This window comes from Ostrea edulis, chromosome 4 (assembly GCF_947568905.1).
Source record: "Ostrea edulis chromosome 4, xbOstEdul1.1, whole genome shotgun sequence".
In the NCBI taxonomy this organism is placed as follows: Eukaryota; Metazoa; Mollusca; class Bivalvia; order Ostreida; family Ostreidae; genus Ostrea; species Ostrea edulis.
In genome coordinates this window covers 75,258,625-75,277,936 of record NC_079167.1, presented here as the reverse complement: position 1 = coordinate 75,277,936, position 19,312 = coordinate 75,258,625, and the positions used below count along the sequence as shown (strand labels likewise).

Sequence of the window (19,312 nt, the reverse complement as noted above, 5' to 3'; positions counted from 1 at the left end):
GGGGTGGGGGTGATCCCTGTTGTTTTTGCGCTCAAAAGATTTAAGATCAGGTACACTGGACACTGATGAAGGCCTTATGTGATTTCCGTTTTCACCAACTTCAAGTAAAGACTTGTCATGGGATAAAGATGATTTTGTGGTGATAAGGTGAAGTAAATTAAACAGTGATAAAGGTAAAGGAGTTATTTCCCTTTTCACCTGTAGTGGCCTAACTACATGCATTCACTTGCCATAATATGAGTATGGATTTTTGGATCAAAATGTCAATGGTCAAGCAAGCTGGAAAGTGATATAGGAAAACAGTTTTAGGACCTGAAGTGATTTTTTAAATCTATTTTATTCCACACAGAAACTCCCGATGAGATATTGGAAGACCTCTATATAAGAATAAGATGGACACTGATCATGTGATTAAGATACATGTATGTCATGTCGATACTCCTCTTTAAATAGTGGCTGTCTTCACTTTATTAACTATGACATCATGAATTACTAAACAGGGTTTAATTATTATATACAATATAACCGCAAACTCTGAAAAAGTACAGAGAAGGTGAGGAATGGTTATCTATTCCCTATAGTCTGAATTTCAGATTGAAATTATTATCAGAGAAAGTCTAACAGGACTATAATATTGATCAGTTTTAACTCGCCTGAGATGTAAGCTCAAGTGAGCTTTTCTGATCGCCTGTTGTCTGTCGTCTGTCCGTCTGTAAACTTTTTATATTTTCGACTTCTTCTCCAGAACCACTGGGCTGATTTCAACCAAATTTGACAGAAAGCATCCTTGGGTGAAGGGCTTTCAAGTTTGTTCAAATGAAGAGCCCAGTGAAGGGGAGATAATCACAAAAATGCAAAAATAGGGTGGGGTCATTTAAAAATCTTCTCAAGGATCACTGGACCAGAAGAGCTGAAATTTACATGAAAGCTTCCTGACATAGTGCAGATTGAAGTTTGTTAAAACCATGACCCCCGGAGGTATGTTGGGGCCACAATTGGGGATCAAAGTTTTACAAGCGAATATATAGGTTAAAATCTTTAAAAATCTTCTCAAGAACCACTGTGCTAGAAAAGTTTACATTTACATGAAAGCTTCCTTACATAGTGCAGATTCAAGTTGTAAAAATAATTGTCCCCGGGGTGGGTTGGGGCCACAATAGGGATTAAAGTTTTACATGTGAATATGTAGGGAAAAATCTTTAAGTATGGGCCAAGGTGACTCAGGTGAGCAATGTGGCCCATGGGTCTCTTGTTACTGATTATCAGGGGAGATTAGTACTCTTGTTCACAGCTCCCTACAATGACCAAGAAATCGTACATGAACACATTTGTATTGAGGGTCTCCTGTAATAACATTTCATAAGTATGATAAAAATTCAATGACTTTTAATTCTATTTCACTGCCCTGTCTATTTTAAGTTCAGGTTAAAAGGTCGAAGGTCAGCAAACTACAGTCAGACCTCGTTATTTGAACTCGATGGGACCTAGAAAAACTTTGTGATATCTGAGGATTTAAGATATCGAGGGTAAAATACTTAAAGAATAAGTGGTTGGGACGTCTGAATCATTTTGACATATCCATGGTGTTCTTATTGGGAAGTATATCAGACCTACTAATTTATATCTGTAAATACGTATCATTCTTGAAATTAATTTTGAACTTACACATTTCCCACACCTAGGAAGTGAATGAAATGTGGGCTGGTCTAGGATACTACAGCAGAGGAAGAAGATTATTAGAAGGAGCGCAAAAGGTGAGTATGATCACCGGGAACTTGAGTTTTTAGGAAGGGGATGATAATCGACACTGGAAGTTCTGAAGTTTTGGATTGGGAATCAAAATAAAAAGCTTGAACAATCCATGTAGGACACTAAAAAACATTCAAAAAAGATATTTCAATATTGGGGAATTTTGAAAGCTCTTTAATGGTACATGCTGTGTATTGATAATTCCCACTTGAGATGTACAGACCTTCGTGTTTGTACTGACTTTCAGGTATTAGAATCATTCATGTTTGAATTCGTAATGGTCATACAAGTTTGATTTCTGATGATCTGATAGCTCCGCTTGTAGAATTGTAGATTTGGGGGTCTGAGGTTTGAATCCCAGTGTATTCAGTTCTCCTGTTCCGTTACATTGTAATATTTGAATAGAGTGGCCTGATAACAATTGAATCTTTTTCTATTTGCATGTTTAGGTTGTGAAAGAATTTGGTGGGAAGATGCCTAAGACAGCTGAGACGTTATTGAAACATTTACCAGGAGTAGGCAGATACACGGCTGGGGCGATCGCCTCCATTGCTTATGGTCAGGTGGGTGTGCTGTACATTCCTAAATATATGCAAGTAATTTATCATCGTGTATTTTCGTGAGAGGCATCACTCGCCAAATAAGATTATTTGTTTTTAATTTTCTGTTGCTAAAATGCATGTAAGACCTTGATTAACAGAGCACTTGTGAATTCATGTTCACACGATTAGACATATGCGAGTCATTTCGCAATATTAAGTCCTCGCGTAAAATAAGGAAGCTACAGCACTATCGGTGGCTTGGTACATGTACAGCATGATGATGTAATTGTACATGATGTGTTGCTCTGTTTGAATTTTGACAGGCTACTGGAATTGTTGATGGTAATGTTATCAGAGTGTTGTGTAGGATGAGAATCATCGGAGCTTATTCCACCAGTCAGCCGGTTCAGAACAAACTCTGGTAGTCATCATCTTATAAACATTGATAAGCTACAATGTGTCTAATTCAAACTCTTCAAAGACACAAACTTACATGTGCTTCACAGCAAAATGAGTAAATAATGTATTCTTTGGCAAAATTTCCTTAAAACCCACAGTTGATATTGATACTCAAAGAATCAAAGAACAATTGTAGGAGTTTGGCAGATGAGATAGTCGACTCGGATCAGCCTGGTGATTTTAATCAAGGAATGATGGAACTTGGGGCTACAGTGTGTACCCCCAAATCTCCCAGCTGTGGGTCTTGTCCTGTGCAGAGTCTGTGTCTTGCTAAGGCGATGGTAAGTATTGCATGCAATGTCATTGTTACATTTCATACTTGTTTATTGAGAACTTGCAGGGACCTTAAAATTTAATTCATAAAAGCCATAGCTCCCAAACTTGAACTTGGGTCAGAAAAAATGCCAAAATATGACTACAGTGAAATGCCTTAATACTGTTCCCCAGGAAAATCTCCTCCCCCTCGAGGCCCTTCTCTTGAAATTTACCAATTTTGAAGGTCCCAGTAAAAGTCTCATGTATTCCTTTTACATAAATTCTCATACTACTGACCACCCTTGTACAGAAATTCTCATAATACTGACCACCCTTGTACAGAAATTCTCATAATGCTGACCACCCTTGTACAGATATCCTTGAAAACTGGACATTGACCTGTTTTATTTGAATTTACGCCCTCACAAAATTGTCCACAGTTCGTGAATTAGTAAGAAGCCAGGCTTTTACATCCCTGTGGCTGTGAGAGGTGTTCATTACTCTCTCATTACTCAATCTCTGTGAGCACCTCATTGCTGTTTATTCATTACCTGAAAGAAAAAGATGAGCGGTAAGATTGTTAGATATATGTTTGATTGGTTTGAATGTATACAATTACTTTGTAATTAACGAATCCACATAGATCCCCAAAAATGTTTATAAATGCTGTATACAGGGAAATAATCGCCTCCGTTTTATTTTTGTCCCTTTCGCTCTTCCTGTCATTGGGCGAATTTAAGATTGATCGAAACTGTTTTCTCTCGTATCTCTCTTTTAACACAAAATTGTCTGGTCGAATTTAAAACGGGACGAAACTGTCTGCAAGTGTAGGAAGATGAAAATAACACAGAACGAAAATAACCCTGTATACAATATATGATGCCACAAATTTTAAGTATCACAGTGTATAAAGTTTCTCGTGTTAGTAGATTCTTTTTGAAATTTTAAAAATGTATCGAGGAGAATTTATTGAGAACTATATTTACGATAATTGAGAAGTAAACTGAATGAATCACTGTATGTTACAAAGAAGGCAGAATCTTTAATCCAGTTGTTTGTAGGTAGACCGGAACAAGCTAAGAAATGGTAACAAACTTGGTGTTAATACAGTGAAGTCTATTCCAGATATAGAATGTGGTAAGTTACATCTGTAAGACCAGAACGAGCTAAGAAATGTTAACAAGCTTAGTATTCACATAAAGCCGTCTATTCCAGAAGTTACTTGTGTTAAGGCATTAATGCTCTGTAAACAATCGCACAGTTTATAAATTGTACACGTAGTTGAAGGTAAAATTTTCACCTCGAGAAAACTAATATAATTCCTAACAGCACTATTTGTTTTATTACTCTGAATGTCATACATTTATTAGGTTTTTATAACAAAGCGCAAAAATTCAACCTGATTTTTTTTGGATCTAGATTAAGGACAAGGTACGGTTTTAGCCAAATTCTGCACGGCGTTTATGGAGGAAAATTATTTTGCGTTGCAGATATTTTCCTGTCAAATTCCTAAAAGAGTAACTTATAGTAACTCTCAAAAGCATATGGAAATTAACTCATCTACGCGCATGCGTAGTACGTAATCAAATAAAGTAAGGGCTTTCAGGCTATTTGTGGTGTTTTCATGGTTTTTGTATTGATAAACTTGTGAAATTGAACACCTCTTCCCTCGTCGCCCGGAATAATTTTTATATGGATTAAAAATTTACTAAATAACTTACAATTCCTCTTAGTTTCATCCCGGGCGACGATGGAAGAGGGGTTAAAATATCAGTTGAAAGATGCTAACAAATTCGCCATCGTGACGCAATTTGCGTTGATCGTGGCGGTTGAAGAGGAAACGAGAATCATTTGAGTAGTAAATATATTTTCAAATAATATATGCTCATATAGTTATTTATTTAAACACATTGACATTTATTAAAATCATCATAATAATAATAAAAATCCGGATAAATTTAAGCCTATCTTACAGACTGGATGCCATTTTTGTTGTTATGACTATAGTGTAAACAGAACGGTATATAAATAGCACCAACCGACGATTCGTGAGAATTCATGTTACATACCAGGCAAACTACATTTAAATAGTTTATATAACGATGGACGATTCTTTTAATAAATAATATATTCCTTGAAGATTCAAGCATTATTTTTTACCATTCACATTCATTTGATTAAATGGGAAACGGCATGTAACAGCAGACGACAATATCCACCTAGGTACGTACGTACATCAGTGACGTATTTAGCGTGAGTGTAACATTTTATATTTTTCAAAGACAACAATTTATGTCAGAAAGTTTACGATGGTTATTCAGAAATATAAAATTTTAAGCACACTATTTGTAAATTTACACCACCGCGGTGGCCGAGCGGTTAGAGCGTTCGCCTCGCAAGCGGAAGGCCCGGGGGTTCGAATCCCGGCCGCGACAGACCGAAGTCGTTAAAACAGGTAGTGACAGTTTCATCGCCAAAATGCTCGGCATCAAGTGTGAATGTCACGGGTCCTTGGAGATGACCTTAACACCGGATGACCGGTGTCACAATATGGCACTGGGGGTCTTCAGTGTTCTTCTATATCTGCAATGGTTACAAAACTATTTCGTTGTTTGGGGAACACTAATTTACTTTCATTTTTGAAAACACAATACAAAACAAAAAAATTTTTTGTGTAGCTAAGATAGGGATTAATATACATTTCTTGTAAGGCACTTTTTACTAAGGAATATATGTTACTCATTAAAATTATTTTTAAATTGAGGTGCCTGAAAGATAATTTGCTCCATATGTGTTACTCGGATCGTATTAGGCCTATACTATATGCATTTTAATTTACAATGATTGAAATAGATTATAGGCGCATAGATCGTTTTTTGTTTTTTTTTTTAAAAAGGGGGGGGGGGGGGGTTGACTTCTCGAAAACATTGACAAACACAAAAATAGGGATTTTGGTATCATTGGAGTGGGTTGATTACATGTATCCAATGTATCACTTACAATTACATTTCATCTATCTTTCTCTACTACTATTTAAAATGCAGTCCGGGGGAGGGGGGGGGGGGGGTTACACAAAGCGAATACACAACATATGAATAGATCTATATATAAATATAATATTGAGACTCGCAGTATTGAGCATTCCGTCAAAATTTTGTTTTTCTCCATTCGAGATAAATATACGATGTATGTATATACTTGCATAATGAGAAAATGCAGTTTAGATTTGAATGGTTTTCTTTTATCATGGGGCAGGGGTTGGTTAGCAAGTCTTAAGTTTTATTTCTCTTGTATAAACTATCGAATGATTTTTGTATTTAACAACTTTTAAGAGGGTTTCTTTGAGCAAAAGTGGATACAATGACACTAAATTGCGCAAACCAAGTGTTGGGGTGTACCAGCTTTGTATCACTCAGTTGTACAGTACCGAACACATTGACGATTTTTTGTGGAGAAGCGTGATAGTGGTGAGTGAGAGAGAGAGAGAGCGAGAGGAGAGAGAGAAGAGAGAGAGAGTTCTGTTTGTTTATTTATTTTATGTCCTTTCGAGAACTTTTCTCTCAAATTGAGAAATCATCAGCTGTATGTGAAGTACCACATATAAAACCTATGATTAGCATTTAAGGCTATAGCATTGATTTTTTTTAACGTGCCAATACCTGTTGTGACACAGGACCTCCTTTTTTAAGGTCACGAAAAGCTGAAGATATCGAATAGTGATGAATTTGAATTTGCGTAATTTCTATAAAGAATACAAAATAAAGAGTAGGGCAAACACGGACCCCTGGACACAGTCGAGGTGGCATCAGGTGCCTATCTGAAAGACCTGTGATTCTCACTTTTGTCGAGCGTTTGTCGAAGAGCACATGTATGTCTACGTCTCAGGTTCGACGTGGCATGTCATGAGCGGGGTTCAAACACACTATACCTCCCGGTCACGAAGCGATGGCCATACCACTGATAACCCTAACCGTTTCATAATTATCTTCCCTTTGAAGTTGTGTTTCTAGTTTCTCAGAAACACTGCGTTTTTTCCTGAGTATACCTATGAAATGACATTTTGCTCCAACTTAATACCACGCATATAATATTGAGAATATACATATATGGAATATTGCGTATGCCAATTAAAAACAAATACCGATGAATTATATTGTGTTCCTATTCGTGAAGAATTACATTGGTGATAACCCAAACTTCGCATAAAATTCAGTGATTTGAATTTGAGCTGCCTTTGATGTCATCATTTTTTTCCGAATGCACGCGAGACTCTAACAAATATAAAAAAAAAATCTTAAAATTTGCCACAATAAAGGAAGTTGGAGACAAAAATAAGAAATCACTGTTACCAGCATATAACTGTTTCTTTAATTAATTTGGTGTTCAAACCATTATATTTCTGCACCAGAAAAGCTTTCCGCGAATACCTGCAGTTTTTGCCCCTGTGCGGCATATCTGATGTAGTTTCAATTTCCATTTAATACCCATTCAAATCAGTACAAAAACCAATAATTTCTCATTTATTAAGAATTAATAGTTCTATGTGTGATACAGTTTTTATTTCCTACTCAAAACATCACTTGGGGAGAACTCTCGTATATTACGTCAAAATTAACATCAAATTTGGTGACGTCGTCAGGTTAATATAAAGTTTTCCGTTGAATATATTACAGCTACTATTGTAGATAAAGAATAACAATGCTCATTTTCATAAATGGCACATTCTCAAATACCAGATTTAGTATTTTGGTGAATTTCCTTGACAGGGCAGATTTTGGCTAAAACCGTACCTTGTTCTTTGTCTGACATATGTTTCAATGGTGAAAATAATTCAAATTTAACAAGTTCAAAATGATACATTTTCTGCGAGAGTTATACAGTACATGTATGTACCTATATACCTGCCAGAATGCCAATTATCAATTGTTTCTTTTTAATCTATCACTTTCATTCAATGTGTCGCTGTGACATGCTGCAGACTGCAGCTATTTTAAATGTTCGAAGTCTTTCAAAAATCTACATGAAATCGTATCTGCATCATTTTGACACATGGGATTTTTATGTCGATATTATCTGTTATCAAGTAATTTTTCCTTTTGCTACTTACCATGGTTACTACCACCTTGTAAGGTGTGATTTTTACTCCCACAGGGAAACATGTTTCATCAAACGTTTTTCGTCCAATCATGAAAATATTATAAAAAATATGTAAAGAAGTGTTATGTTATATAGGTGAAAGGGGTAAATACTACAATGTTTTTGTTCATTAGTTATGGCGGTTTTATTGTTTAGTTTCATTTTTTCTTTTTCTCATCTTATGCAAAGCTAGTTCAGTGAGTATACAAAAGGCTGTTTTATATTTAGCTGCAGATAAATGTGAGTTGTGTTTACCAGAGAACGAAACATGGGATGAAATGTAAGTGAAGGTAATGGAGATTTGTAAAGTTGATGGTTTAGTAAAAATGACTAAATTGGAAGCTGAAACCTTAAAAACCTTATGACAATAAAAGAAGTATACATATCTTGTTTTAAAGATACATATTGTACCAGGATACTTAAAAATGAGGGACATTTAAATGTAATACAAGATATTAATAGCCATCTAAACTTGATTTTTGTGTGTGTGACATGATTAATTTTCCTAGGTGACTTGTTTTCAGAGATGGAGTTCAGAATTATCCCCGAAAACCAGGAAAGAAAGCCGCACGAGAAGAAAAAACATGTGTTTGCATTGTGTGTAAGAAATCGGCAAAAGAGGATGTGCAGTATTTTTTGGTACAAAGGCCTCAGAAAGGTGAGATGATATATTTATGTTTATCACAGAAAATAATCCCCAAATTTTAGAACTGCCTACAAGGAACTGTTGAATATTGTTTTAGGAGATTATTTCGAGTTCTTCGTATAGTTACTAAAGAGACGACATTTAAAACTTTGGTATTCAGTTAGATTGTAAATTTCATATAAGTGTAGTAGTTGGACATTCTGCCACTACTATGGATATGTTCTTTTTACTTCGCGTTGTGTGTGGGTTTTTTTTATGATGATAAGTGTTATATAAAGTATTCAACCCTTTAGATATTTCCAGGTAAGTTTGAGTCCGCCTAAAGTGAGGCTAGTAATAAAATAATAAATAAATAAAGTTTTAAACCTTTAATAAAGTTCAACAATTGTATGATAAATACCAAAATAATAATCTCGGGGAATGAATGTGGCTTGAGAGAAAAATATAACTAAATAGGAAAAATAAAGAAACACTTAACCAAAAATACAGGGTGCGGCAACTCCTGATATTTACCTTGTTGCGAGGTTTGGCTCAGAAGAAGCCCCGAGAACTGTTGTGCTCGGGTTTAAATACTATTCTTAACAAAAGAATGAAAGTAAAAGTTACCTGTAATGTGATTTGATAATAAATCTAGAAGTAACCAATGAGAAGTTTTGTAATAAAATACATTTGAAAATAAAAGATAACTCTCTTCCTGTTTCATGAAATAAACAACTCGAATACGAAGATAGGAATTTACGTAGACAAGTACAGTCAAACCTGTATTAAGAGACCGTCCAACGGAGAATGGAAAAAAGGTCACATATGACAGGTGGTCTCTTAATACAGGTTGCCTATTTTCTGCAGTTAAAGTAATTCCACCCTCCTGTGATGTCATCAGATTTTGCAAAATCAATGATTTATTTAGATTTATTCGTGATAGGAACATAAATTTTGTTGGAGTCTTTTCCAATAGTTATTGTATAAAATCTTGTTAAAAATAAACTATTTTAAAAGTGTAAGTTATAGATGAATAATCTATGATACGTTTCAAAATATTGAATCCAAGGGCAATAACTCTGTTTCTATTGATTTCTTTATCAAGTCTATTATGCGATAGATTTCCTTTATTTTTTACAGACATTTTGTATATTTTTGTGAAGATACAGTTTCATGAAATTGTTATGAATGCTACTATATCGTCATAACCAGTTTGTATGAAATTTTGATAACGCTGTTTAAGGAAAATTGCAATTTTCTGACAGTGGTATATGATTCTGTTTATGTACGTCTTGTATCTTAAAAACTTTTTATGGTCACATACGACAGTGAGTCACTTAATACAGTGGGTCGCTATGGCAGTTTTAACTGTAAGTAGAAAATAATGAAATAGAGATATAGACCGATACTACCACATAAGAAACATGGCACAGGAAGTAGGTAAATTTCTAGATTTACATCTAGTGTACACATTTTATTTACGTTAGGTCTATTGGCTGGTCTTTGGGAATTTCCATCTGTTAAGGTAGAGGAAGACGATGAAAATAATGATCACACCGTACGAGAAATACTCAGGAAGTCCTGTGGATTGCGTGTCCCACTCTCTTCACAATCAACATCCGTCGGCAATGTGAGTACACGTCATTCTTCACCACTGTATTCTGTGTCATAATACAAATCATTATGTGTCATAATACAAATCATTATGTACCCCTGGCCATACCTACTTGACTCCTTCACACCGAAATGCAAGCTGATGAGAAGCATTGATATAAGTTGCAGAACTTGTTTGTCGTATAAAATAAAGTTAATAAACAAACTATACACCCATGGTTATTACTAAACAAACTATACACCCATGGTTAATAATAAACTATATACCCAATACACCCATGGTTATTACTAAACAAACTATACACCCATGGTTAATAATAAACAAACTATACACCCATGGTTAATAATAAACAAACTATACACCCATGGTTAATAAACAAACTATATACCCAATACACCCATGGTTATTAATAAACAAACAATACACCCATGGTTATTAATAAACAAACAATACACCCATGGTTATTAATAAACAAACTATACACCCATGGTTAATAATAAACTATATACCCAATACACCCATGGTTATTACTAAACAAACTATACACCCATGGTTATTAATAAACAAACTATACACCCATGGTTATTAATAAACAAACAATACACCCATGGTTATTAATAAACAAACTATACACCCATGGTTATTAATAAACAAACTATACACCCATGGTTATTAATAAACAAACTATACACCCATGGTTAATAATAAACTATATACCCAATACACCCATGGTTATTAATAAACAAACTATACACCCATGGTTATTGATAAACAAATTATACACCCATGGTTATTAATAAACAAACTATACAACCCATGGGATGAAGATGTTCCCTATCGATTTTGGGGTCAAAAGGTCAAAGGTCAAGCGCACTGGACATCGAAGTAGCAATATGGTTTCCGGGCTCTAAAGCGTTATCCTTTCCACCTACAGTCACCGTATCATACATATGGACTACCCATGGGATGAAGATGTTCCTTATCAATTTTGGGGTCAAAAGGTCAAAGGTCACGCGCACTGGACATCGAAGTAGCAATATGGTTCGGTTTGTCATGCCATTTGTTTTTTACTCTCAGAAAAGAGGTAGTTTATACCTATTACCAACACCCTTTGGGAGATTGGGGTAAGCGGGGGGTATTTCTTAGTGAGCATTGCTCACAGTACCTCTTGTTTTGTACAAGGCTTTGATGTTTTGTACAAGGCTTTGTTATATTGTCCAAGACTTTGTTATTTTGTACAGGGCCTTGATATTTTAAAATTTGTGGTAAAATGTGAATTTAATGTTCTTTGTGAACACTTCCATTAAAACATGTACAAGAGTGACATATGTAAGATAGGATTTCATAAATGAACTGGATTCATATAATTGGAAATGTAAAAATTGTCGTATGTGCCATTCTTTGATCATATTATTTTGTTTTTTTAGGTGGAGCATATTTTTTCCCACATCCACCAGACGTACATTGTACAGGCGCTGGTTGTAGATGAAGGCGATGTAGACAGTTCACAAATTCACATGGAGAACAGTCGATGGCTGACCAAAGAGGAATTCTCCTCTGCAGCTGTATCTACTGCCATGAAAAAGGTAATAATTGTATTGGATGGCATTCTGAATCGAGTATAACACGCTTAGGAAAAATGGAAGAAAAGTGTAGAGAATGCATTTTAATTGTCTGGTATGGGTAACTTTATAATTTATCTTATTTAGCTAAAAATTGGTAATTTTATCGTATACTGTTTAAAGATTAAATCCCAAGTGAGACATGGAACAGATTGATAGTCTTTAAATGACCGAGTTAACACAAAGCTTACAACATTCACAAGAATATATCACTGAGTTAAGAGAGCTTACAACATTCACACGAATATATCACAGAGTTAACAGAGCTTACAACATTCACACGAATATATCGCTGAGTTAACACAGAGCTTACAACATTCACACGAATATATCACAGAGTTAACACAGAGCTTACAACATTCACATGAATATATCACAGAGTTAACACAGAGCTTACAACATTCACATGAATATATCACAGAGTTAACAGAGCTTACAACATTCACACGAATATATCACGGAGTTAACAGAGCTTACAACATTCACACGAATATATCACAGAGTTAACAGAGCTTACAACATTCACATGAATATATCACAGAGTTAACAGAGCTTACAACATTCACATGAATATATCACAGAGTTAACAGAGCTTACAACATTCACATGAATATATCACAGAGTTAACAGAGCTTACAACATTCACATGAATATATCACAGAGTTAACAGAGCTTACAACATTCACACGAATATATCACAGAGTTAACAGAGCTTACAACATTTACACGAATATATCACTGAGTTAACACAGAGCTTACAACATTCACACGAATATATCACAGAGTTAACAAAGCTTACAACATTCACACGAATATATCACTGAGTTAACAGAGCTTACAACATTCACACGAATATATCACAGAGTTAACAGAGCTTACAACATTCACATGAATATATCACAGAGTTAACACAGAGCTTACAACATTCACACGAATATATCACAGAGTTAACAAAGCTTACAACATTCACAAGAATATATCACAGAGTTAATACAGAGCTTACAACATTCACACGAATATATCACAGAGTTAACACAGAGCTTACAACATTCACACGAATATATCACAGAGTTAACAGAGCTTACAACATTCACACGAATATATCGCTGAGTTAACACAGAGCTTACAACATTCACACGAATATATCACTGAGTTAACACAGAGCTTACAACATTCACACGAATATATCACTGAGTTAACACAGAGCTTACAACATTCACACGAATATATCACAGAGTTAACAGAGCTTACAACATTCACACGAATATATCACAGAGTTAACAGAGCTTACAACATTCACACGAATATATCACAGAGTTAACAGAGCTTACAACATTCACACGAATATATCACAGAGTTAACAGAGCTTACAACATTCACACGAATATATCACAGAGTTAACAGAGCTTACAACATTCACACGAATATATCGCTGAGTTAACACAGAGCTTACAACATTTACACGAATATATCACAGAGTTAACAGAGCTTACAACATTCACACGAATATATCACAGAGTTAACACAGAGCTTACAACATTCACACGAATATATCACAGAGTTAACAGAGCTTACAACATTCACACGAATATATCACAGAGTTAACACAGAGCTTACAACATTCACAAGAATATATCACAGAGTTAACAGAGCTTACAACATTCACACGAATATATCACTGATGCTTGTGATGTACTACCTTTTGAAATTCTGTGGTGATGTTTATTCCTCTTGGCTTCCATTTTATGATTGACATGGATAAGTAGCACTGTGTTACTTTTGAATAGGTTTTCAGAGCTTTTGAGAGTTCCGGGACAGGAAAGAAGGTGAGTGGATTTCTTCTGCTGGAATTACTGTAGAGAAATGTAGAGGTTTTTTGTTGGTTCTTGCATATTATGCTTCAAATCTTTTTTTTTCATCTGTCTACAGAAAAAGAGTCTGGCAGACCCGGACAGGAATCAGAAGTCCATTACTTTATTCTTTAAAAAGAAATAAAGTTTTGCGGTGTGTGCTACTTTTCCGGTAACATGGAGTAGTTGTATCATATGCGGTTTTCATTATGTATTATTATTTGTTCCCCACGTAAACAAAACCAGGTGCTAGTAGTAATTCAGGTCGGCTTCTCATTGCACTGATACAGCTATAGCTTTAAAAATGTCTGTCCCCCATTTCAAGGAAAACAGAATGTTGATTTGGGTCTGTGTCTGGAACATGCTTCTTGGTTTCCAGATGATATTTCGAATACTGCTTGAGGCTTTAAGCTTTAGCAATGAAACTTAACATGATGAGTCTTCATGACTTCAGGATGACCCCAATTGTTTCAAGGTCCAAAGGTCATCAGGTCTTTGAAATTCAAAGATCAGGGTCACCAGCTCACAATGAATGTCTCTGGATGATATCCACTGTTGTAATTAAGCAATTAAATGCCCCTCCCCCTTTATGTAAAAACCTCACAAATATTCATTGAATTTGATTGTTTAAAGTTCTGCATTGAATATGTTATTTAGCCATATCTTAATATTCTTTAAGTTAGTTGCAACTAAATGTCTAGGTTGTCCGTATTATTGAGGTATGTAAACAATGGGGGACAGGTATAATTTTCATAAATTGTTTACATGGGTCATTCTACAGAAATGTTGTAATTTCAAAATGGATTTTAGACATTGGGAAGAATTTTCTTGCAAAATTTTGCTGAACAGTGTATTAATATTTCAAAAGACAGAATCGTATGTATGCAGCGGTGAAGCCATCACATTCAGAAAATACTTATAAAATGTTTACCTCTCACTTTTGTGAAAATGCCATTTATAGATTGACATTCATAGATTGACATTTATAGATTGACATTCATAGATTGACTTTTATAGATTGACATTTATAGATTGACTTTGAGGAGCTATGCTACACCAGAGAAATTTGATACGGATGAAAAGTAGAGAATATGCACAACAATATTTTGAAATTGAAAACTTTCAAATTTACTTTAGTTAGTCAAAAAACACAGTTTTAGTAGAAAACAATCTGGAAAAAAATTGAAAACCCCTGCAAAACTCGAACACACATTTTACAGTTCAGCAGTCGATGTGCTGACCTACTGAGTTACTCAGCTAGGGGATGATTATTATACGCCTGTCGAAGATGGGATGTAATATGGTATGGCATTGTCCGTCCGTCTGTCTGTCTGGACCTTGTGGGCAGGATACAGACCGAACCGTAAGCTCCAGGATTTTACAACTTGGTACATTTGATCACCATGATGAGAGGAAGATGCCTATTGTTTTTCAAGGTCAAAGGTCAAGGTCATAGTATCATTTAGTAGGAAAACCTAGAAGGAAACTCGTGTGGGCAGGATACAAACCAAACCGTAAGCTCCAGGATATTACAACTTGGTACATTTGATCACCATGATGAGAGGAAGATGACTATTGTTTTTCAAGGTCAGAAGTCGAAGGTCAAGGTCGCAGTATTACTCAGTAGGAAAACCTTGTAGGCAGGATACAAACTGAACCATAAGCTGCAGGATATTGAAACTTGGTACATTTGATCACCATGATGAGAGGAAGATGCCTATTACTATTTCAATGTCAATGGTCAAGGTCACAGTATCACTTAGTAGGAAAACCTTGTAGGCAGTATACAAACTGAACTGTTGAGGCTAGGACCGCCAAACTTTGTACACGTACACTTTATGCCAAGTGAAGGATGCCTATTGTTTCTTAAGGTCAAGGTCATAGTAGCAGGATGCAGACCGATTCGTTGGGGGCAAGGACCATTATTCTTGGTACATATACATCTTATGCCAAGTGAAAATATTACATAGAGAATACATGATTGGTCTTGTTTTTTTTTATGCAAAGAAAGTATGTCACACCATGATGATTGCTGATACTACCTGAAGTTCTACAAATCATGGTGTAAGAAAAACACCCTATATTAGCTTTTCACGGGCGTATTATGTACCGTTGGCAGTACTTTTGTTGATATTTATATTTTCATCCATGTTTTAAAAGAAAGTCAGCCATTATGACGATGCAGAGTACCTCCTTAAGAAAGCGAGCGGAAATGACGGAGCATATTTAAAAAGAGATAATGCTTAAGTCACAAAAAAGGCAGGCGGAAATGACAGAACATATTTAAAAAGAGATAATGCTTAAGTCACAAAAAAGCGGGCAGAAATGACGGAACATATTTAAAAATAGATAGTGATAAACCCTTCTTTTTAATAATAAAATGAAAGAAACATTTTCTTAAGAAATCACTTTATGACCAATTTTTGATGCTATTACATTAAAATAATTAAACCTAAAAGTCTTACAGTGAAAATGATGTATCAATTAACACTAATTTAACAAACACAGTTTACACATTTTCCTCAAAGATTTGATTTGTTCACTTTTGATTTTGTTTAGACTTTAAGCTCTCTCCTGATGGCCTCTTCGTCTCTATTCTATGATTTTTCCACTCGTACCACCAGACCATCTTGCCTTCATCTATCTCACAATTTACTGGTATTCTTTTGTCATGATTGGAGCACTCTGTGCATTCACTCCCTAATGTTTATGTTACAGGTCACTGCTTTCATTACATTGTCCATGCCCTCACTTCAAATAAAGCTTTCTGGTGACAGTTTTGAAGTTTCACTTTGCGATTGTCGTGTATTTTATGGAGACAGGTTTCTTTTTCACTTGATGTGGGTTACTGAGTAAACCTCCCAGAATTGGCCACTGTTGACAAAAGAGACTGAGAATTTTTGCTATTGCAATCACTCTCAGAGACGAATTTCTGATGAAAGTTTTTCAAGTCATCAGACAAGTCTGGTGATGGTAGATTTCACTCAAGAAACATTGTCATCTCTTTCAAGAAGTTAATTGATTTTGTTCTTTAGTCTTGTTTGCTTTATAAGTTAACATATATGAGAGGAATTCTTCTATGCCTTTGACCACAATCTGAAACCATAGTTTTTCCCTGCATATGTGCACAATTTGTACTTCAAAAGATTTCTGTTTTGCAGCACAAAGGACAAGAATCTGTTTTCTTTTGAACTCATTTCTTCCTGACGTTCTTTGTAATAACAGAATGTAAAAGAACCGTTTTTTGATGTTCCTTTTCCTTACAATATTTTCTGTCATTTTTTTTTAATGCTTGTCTTGTTCTTCATTCCTTGTATAGCAGTACTTTAAGTGAAAATATCTTTATTCTCAATATATGCTTTTGCCCGGTCTTTTCTCACCTTTTCCCTTCTCTTGTTCTTTGCAATGTTGACTCATTTGGTTATATGTATTTCCTCAATGTTTGAAAATTGTCAATTTTTGCCCTGTCCCCTAAGGCCCCCGTAGGTGCAGTAGTCAATTTATGTCCCCCTTGTCCCAAACATACTTCATACCAAATTTGAAAAGAATTGGAATGGTAGTTAAAACTCAGGTGACCAAACACTTCCTGAGTGAAAATGTCCTTGCTATAGATTGAATCTTGGAACAAGATTTACAGAATTAGCTACTATTGTATGCATTATTTTTATTAATTTTAAGTCCAGATTAAATATTTGGTGCTGTATATTTTTCATTGAAAAATCAAGTACATGTAGTGCAAAATCTATCACTATGTATTTTAAGGGTTTGAAATTATGATTTGGAATGTGGAAAATAAATTGCAACATTTCTGTAGAATGACCCATACATCATACCCCTAATACAAACAAACCAGATCAGGGGCAGATCCAGGAATTTTTGAAGGGGGAGTGGGTGTTCTACCATTTGGAACATACCCCTCTCCCCTCTGGAACTGCCACTGCAAATGTAATAGATTAAGTGGAATGGTCAGTGCTTTTATTGAGAAATAAAATACCAGAATCAAAGACAGTAACAGTGTGTCAATGATGAAACATTATTATATATTTACAGATAATGTTACGAAATAATTTACAGATATATATTTACAGATCATGTTACGAGATTCTGTACATTATATATATTTACAGATCATATTACGAGATTTTGTACATTATATTCTCTGTATTGGAAATTTCCTACATTTATAGTTTATATTTTTTAAGGCCTATGAAATAAACTTTTTTGTAACAAATAGTGTTCTTACATGATCAGTTCTTGTTTAGTGAGTAAACAAAGCAGGAGACTGGATGGTGACGAACACGACACATGAGAGGAGGCTTATATTTTTGGCAGTGTCGATGCAACCATCATGATAAAGCACTTTGATGTATGTTACAGTAGGACTGCAGCTTAGCGAAATGTCTGTTCATCTTATTACTGTTATGAATGAAAGAAAGATTGAGCAAGCTCACATAACCCACATTGGACTGACAAACTGTTTCAGTAGTAATTTTGACAAAACTTTCCTTGACAAGTATATGTTGGTAAACTTTTCTTGAGTACCATTAGATTTGGTGCTGAGCAAAGCAAGGGGCCAAATCGAGTGGCGAGAGAAAAGTTTATCAACATAATTAGTACATGTCTCACACGAGTACTTAGACTCTTTGTGGTTTCTGTTTAATTTATCATAACTCTTCTGTATATTTTTATCATTTAATCAAAGTCATCAGAATTGATCTTGATTGGTGTAATTATGTACTTGCTGGGTTCGATATTTAGTACCCCAAGGTAAGTTTACTTGTTTTCATCAGCCAGATGATAGTTTACAGCGAGTAGTTTTCAAACATAATAAGGTTTTTTCTACACATTCAAAATATCTTCATTTGAAAAGACATGGCAGACACTCTTGAAACATGGATGAAGATATATTGAATGTGTATGAAAAACCTAATAATTCTTGAAGACTACTCGCTGTGCATGCACCTTTACCTGGCTGTTGAATACAGGTAATCTCCCCTTGAGGGCACAAATTATCAAACCTAACCAATACAAAATTGCACCAATTAAGATCAATGTTATCAAGATAAATGCTGATTATCTTGATTAAAGGATAAGATTATGGAAGGGTTATAATAATTAAATTAAATAGAGACCAGTTTTCATTTCTCGAGTGAAACATGTACTAAGTATGTTAAACTTTTCTCTCGCCACTCCAATCTCTTGATACTCAAGAGAAGTTAACCAACATGTACTTACAATGGTAGGGTTACCCAACCGTGAAGCTTGAACTGGGGGTGTACCAAGTGATATGGTACTTTAAGGTAAAAATCTTTTGTTTGAGGTGTGAAACATGTACAGGAGTTAAAAGGGCATAACCATTTGATGAAATTTAATCTGAATTTCATGTGAATATGCACATCTACATAGTATTTTCCTATTCACTACTAAGTACGTTTCATGAAATTCTGTACAGTGATTTC

At 35.0% G+C, this 19,312-nt stretch overlaps 1 protein-coding gene and 1 non-coding gene across 2 annotated transcripts in view; both read left to right on the top strand.

Annotated features, from left to right (window-relative positions):
• Positions 1–18,818, top strand: part of LOC125671125 (adenine DNA glycosylase-like) — a 36,305-nt gene extending 17,487 nt beyond the window's left edge. Inside the window, exons 5-15 of the mRNA XM_048906605.2 lie at positions 1,683–1,754; positions 2,199–2,312; positions 2,615–2,712; positions 2,887–3,031; positions 4,067–4,142; positions 8,370–8,421; positions 8,666–8,799; positions 10,254–10,396; positions 11,809–11,967; positions 13,791–13,829; positions 13,933–18,818. Of these exons, the coding sequence (XP_048762562.2) occupies positions 1,683–1,754; positions 2,199–2,312; positions 2,615–2,712; positions 2,887–3,031; positions 4,067–4,142; positions 8,370–8,421; positions 8,666–8,799; positions 10,254–10,396; positions 11,809–11,967; positions 13,791–13,829; positions 13,933–13,998 (1,098 nt within the window). The 3' untranslated portion in view covers positions 13,999–18,818. The remainder of the gene's footprint in view (positions 1–1,682; positions 1,755–2,198; positions 2,313–2,614; positions 2,713–2,886; positions 3,032–4,066; positions 4,143–8,369; positions 8,422–8,665; positions 8,800–10,253; positions 10,397–11,808; positions 11,968–13,790; positions 13,830–13,932) is intronic.
• Positions 5,367–5,440, top strand: Trnaa-cgc (transfer RNA alanine (anticodon CGC)). Its single transcript has one exon. It is a non-coding gene; the product is annotated as a tRNA-Ala (tRNA).
• Positions 18,819–19,312: the final 494 nt, after the last annotated feature.